Source organism: Puntigrus tetrazona, chromosome 8 (genome assembly GCF_018831695.1).
Source record: "Puntigrus tetrazona isolate hp1 chromosome 8, ASM1883169v1, whole genome shotgun sequence".
In the NCBI taxonomy this organism is placed as follows: domain Eukaryota; kingdom Metazoa; phylum Chordata; class Actinopteri; order Cypriniformes; family Cyprinidae; genus Puntigrus; species Puntigrus tetrazona.
In genome coordinates this window covers 1,160,001-1,165,000 of record NC_056706.1, presented here as the reverse complement: position 1 = coordinate 1,165,000, position 5,000 = coordinate 1,160,001, and the positions used below count along the sequence as shown (strand labels likewise).

Genomic DNA, 5,000 nt, shown 5'->3' with positions numbered 1-5,000 from the left:
GTGTGGTTCAGGGAGGTTTATGGGGAGCTTCTTGTCGTCTTTGCTCTTAAAGCCTCGCTCTCTGCTCTCAGGTGTTCGTGGAGACGCTGGATAAATGCTTCGAGAACGTCTGTGAGCTGGACCTGATCTTCCACATGGATAAGGTGAGGCGCGCTTTACGAGCGAGCGCTAGCACTAGCGTTAGCGTCAGCACCAGCTTTAGCGGCGTCTGTGTGTCTGCAGGTGCACAACATCCTAGCGGAGATGGTGATGGGCGGCATGGTGCTGGAGACCAACATGAGCGAGATCATCACGCAGGTGGAGGCACAGGGCAAGATGGAGAAGTCTGAGGTGAGAGCCGCTCCGCCCGCTGCATGAGCATGTCCCAGAATGCCGTGCGGTTCTGAGCGCCTGCTGCTGCTGCTCTGAAGATCAGATCGGTGTGGGGCTCCTCGCTTCTGCCGGGAACGTCGTGAGCGTCTGAAGCAGGCTCCGTTTCCATCCCAACACACAGATCTGAGACGAGCAGCTTCACAAAACCACACCTTCAGCCGTAGACACGAGAACCAGATCAAAACCAGTTCAGCTCTAGACTAGTCTTGTTTAGTTCTTGAATCGAGATGCGTTTGATGGACAAGAAAGATGTTGTTAGTGTTTGCTTAAAACGAGAAAAAACATCTGCTTCTGGGCTCAGAGTCGTCTCAGTCCAAAGGCTTCATTGGCAGATAATTTAGCTTTTTTTAAGCAAAAACTCACAAAATGTGACTTTATTTTCAAGATCTTGAATCATTTTATTTGTGAATGTGTCTTTTAAAGCAAGACAGAAACACTAAGAGAATCAGTTCATGCATTATAGAGTCATTATTCAACTTATTTCTAGTTTTGTTCTCGTCTGCTAATTTGATCATAAATAATATGAATATTAAGTGTCTTTTAAACCCAGACCGGTCCGTCCAAAGGCCACGTTAATTTCTGCATCAGCACTAACGATTATTTTATAATAATTCTACGTTTATTCTGATGTTTATTCTGATTCTGAATAAACAAAACAATGTTGAATTGCGTTAGAGTAAACACCCGTCATTTTTCACCTCATACTCCAAGATAAAACACACACACACACACACACACACACACACACACACACACAGCCCTGGAGCTAAACCTCTCATCAGATACTCTCTCCACTGATGTCTGGTTTATGATCGGACCATATCTCTCTGAGATACAACTATTAGAAAATATCTGGAATCTGAGGGAAGAAATATCATCAAGTTGTTCAGATGAAACTCTCATCGATGAATATTACTAATCAGAGATGAAGTTTTGATATAGTACAAAATTGTCAAAATATCTTCAAGGAACATGATCTTTTTTTGTCATGAAGAAGAGTCTGATGACTGCGTGAGAGCTCCAGACCCCGAGGAGTTCATCTTCTGAGCTGGTTCTGGGTGAAGTGTGTTGATCTTGAGCTGCTGTAACTGTCTTTCTTCACTCTCTCTCCTGACTGTCTCCAGCTCTGTGCGTTTCTCTCTTTCTGCAGACCTTTATCTTTCAGTGTCCCAGACAGGACAGGTAGACACAGGTACTGAGCCTCACACACACTCCTGAGGAGCGACAGACGCTCACCAGATCTCCTGATCCAGCAGCTCCTTCATCAGAGGACGTGAAGTACACTGACACTCAAACGTTTATGAGCAGTATGATTTTTTTATGTTTTTTTTTTAAAGAAGTCTCTTCTGCTCTCCAAGCCTGCTCAGATTGAAAGCACAGCAAAAATAGTGTTCTGTGTGAATGTGTGTTAAAGTGTAGTTTATTTGTGATTTTCAGCATCATTTCTCCGGTCTTCAGCGTCACGTGATCCTCAGAAATCAGAATAATATACTGATCTAGTAGAGTTTATTCAGGTTTCTTTGATTAATAGAAAGTTCAGAAGAACAGCATTTCTCTAAACTACATCTTTTAACATCATAACTACTTTTATTTGATCACTTCTGATCCATTTAGAGCATCCTTGCTAAATAAAAGTATTGATTTATATAGTGTATAATGTTACAAGACTTTTTACTTCAGATAAATGCTGATCTTTCTGTTTTTCTATTTCTATTCTTCAGATCATTCTGAAAAAAAAAACAATTATTAAAATAAATGCAGGCTTAATGAACAGAAGAGACTTCTTTAAAAATCATACTGAACAAAATCTATTGACTGACGGTGCGTCTAAAGAAGATTAAAGCTGTGTGTGAAGAGTTCCTGGGAGTGTGTGTCTGGTGTGAGACTGTCGCTTCTCAGGATCACAGCTTAGAGTAGATCTGTGTGAACATCATCAGTATCCACTAGATCAGAGTAGATCTGTAGATCACACACACACACACACACACACACACACACACACACACTCACAAACATACTCACACATGCTTACACACGCTCACACTCACAAATACACACTCACACATACACATATTCACTCTCACACACTCACTAAAGTATTACACATATATTTGCACATGCACACTCACATACTCATACATGAGAGCACACACACCCTGCACTCACACTCACAGATGCTCACACATTCTTACTCACACACACACACACACACTCACACATGCTCACACATTCTTACACACACACACACACACACACACACACACACACACATATTCATACACAAGAGCACACACACACACACACACACACACACACACACACACACACACACACACTCTCACACACACACACACACACACACACACACACACACACACACACACACACACACACACACACACACACACACACACACACACACACACACACACACACACACACACACACACACACACACACACACACACACACACACACACACACACACACACACACACACACACACACACACACACACACACACACACACACACACACTCTCTCACACACACACACACACACACACACACACACACACACACACACACACACACACAGGGTAAGTACAGTATTCTCATGTGTCCCGTTGTTCAGTGTCTGTCTGAGCGCTGTCCCATGATGCACTGCTCCAGTTGAACAGGCGGCAGGTAAAGACTGACTCTTCACAAACCGTCTGGACTCTTTAATCAGAGTGTTTGTCAGTCTTTACCCGGCTGTGTACTTGTTCTGATTAATTAGTTTCAGTTTTGACTAGTCTTACGTTGTGCCTTTATTTAATGTGATTAAAGTAAACCCCGCCGTACGAGGAAGCAGATGTTCATCACATGATTTTCAAAGCGCTGCAGAACCCAATCAAGAGTGTTTTTCTCTCTGCTGTTCTGCTGAAAACCGTCTGAATCATCATTAATCACCGTTTAATTGGATCCTGATCAGTGGAGCTGACCCAGATTAACCCCGTAATCCTGCCATTCACTGACGTCAGTACACTTACTACTACCATTCACATACTGTTATGAATAGGCTTATATATATATATAATACAATACATCAATAATTATGTTGTTCCATTTTTGTATATGGAAAATCATTTTAGCCATGTTTTATTTATAAAACAATAATTTAACACATGAATTGCATGTAAAATTTCTATGTATATAAAATAAAAAAAACAATGCTTTTGTCTTTGACCTATATATGTATATGTGTATATATGTATGTATATATATATATATATATATATATATATATATATATATATATATATATATATATATATATATATATATATATATATATATATATATATATATATATATATATACATACATTTTACACACACGCACACACACATATGCAGATTTTATTTGCAAAAACAGATAACTGTTTTTATTAATGTTCTTAAATCATGTTTTTTATTGTGTTAGCTGTGTTTTTATAATGATTATTATTTTAAATGACTATTTAATCAAAATAACCCAGCTGCAGTTTGATATTAATTGGAAAGCAGGACAAAAAAAAACATGATGGAGTTGTTTTTGCAAATGTTTTTTAGCATCGGACTGTGAGTCCTGTAGACCCGGCTCGGTCTTTGTGCGTCTCACGGCGTCTGGATCAGTTTCTGCAGCTCGATCTGCTCTCTGTCATCTGCTTTCTGTAGTTTTCACTCTTTTTCATCCCGTCTGGTTTTGCATGAGCAGAGCTTTCAGATCACAGCGTTTGTTTGCATCCTGTGATGTATGGTGTGTCTGCTGGTCTCCCCTGGTTTGTGATGGTCTAGACCGGTCTGTGCTGGTCTAGACCGGTTCTCTGTGTAACTGCGTGTTTGTGTGTTCAGGCTGGGATCGCGGGGGCTCCGGCTCGTGCCGTGTCGGCCGTCAAGAACATGAACTTGCCAGAGATGCCCAAGAACATCAACATCGGGGACATCAGCATCAAAGTGCCAAACCTGCCGTCTTTTAAATAGTGACCGCTGCACAGAACTGTGAGACTGTGTTTACCTGAGTCCAGCTGATCTTGAGTTGCATCACAGACGAAGAAGGCACTGTGTGATGCTGTCTATGAAGTATTTATTTGATTCTTCTGTCCTCTCTCACTCTCTCTCTCTCTCTGTGTGTGTTTAAATGTGTGTGTGTGTTTCGGTTTGAGTGTGTTTGTGTGTGTGTGAGAGTGTTTAAATGCGTGTGAGTGTGTTTGAGTGTGTGTGAGTGAGTGAGTGAGTGTGTATGTGTGTGTGTTTAAATGCGTGTGTGTGTGTGTGTGTGAGTGTGTTTAAATGCATGTGTGTGTGTTTGAGTGTGTGTGTTTAAATGCATGTGTGTGTGTGTGTGTGTGTGAGAGTGTGTTTGAATGCGTGAGTGTGTGTGAGAGTGTGTTTGAATACGTGTGTGTGTGTGAGTGTGTGTGTGTGTGTGTGTGTGTGTGTGTGTGTGTGTGTGTGTGTGTGTGTGGCGCTCTCAACATCACGCCTGACAAACATTCCAGTATGGAAATATCTCGGTGACGCTGTATATGCCTAAATGATATGACTGTATTCAGAGTATATTTATATATGATTTGTCTTCTCTTTTCTGATGCTGGTAGCTTCTCTT

General features: G+C 41.1%; 1 protein-coding gene across 2 annotated transcripts in view; it reads left to right on the top strand.

The window, feature by feature from the left end:
• Positions 1 to 4,601, top strand: part of ap3s1 (adaptor related protein complex 3 subunit sigma 1) — an 8,058-nt gene extending 3,457 nt beyond the window's left edge. Inside the window, exons 4-7 of one of the 2 annotated variants that reach the window (XM_043247787.1) lie at positions 72 to 143; positions 223 to 330; positions 1,523 to 1,564; positions 4,247 to 4,382. In XM_043247787.1, coding sequence (XP_043103722.1) covers positions 72 to 143; positions 223 to 330; positions 1,523 to 1,558 — 216 coding nt within the window. In that variant the 3' untranslated portion in view covers positions 1,559 to 1,564; positions 4,247 to 4,382. Of the gene's footprint in view, positions 1 to 71; positions 144 to 222; positions 331 to 1,522; positions 1,565 to 4,246 lie in introns of both variants that reach the window. The other variant, XM_043247785.1, reaches the window with a different exon arrangement.
• Positions 4,602 to 5,000: the final 399 nt, after the last annotated feature.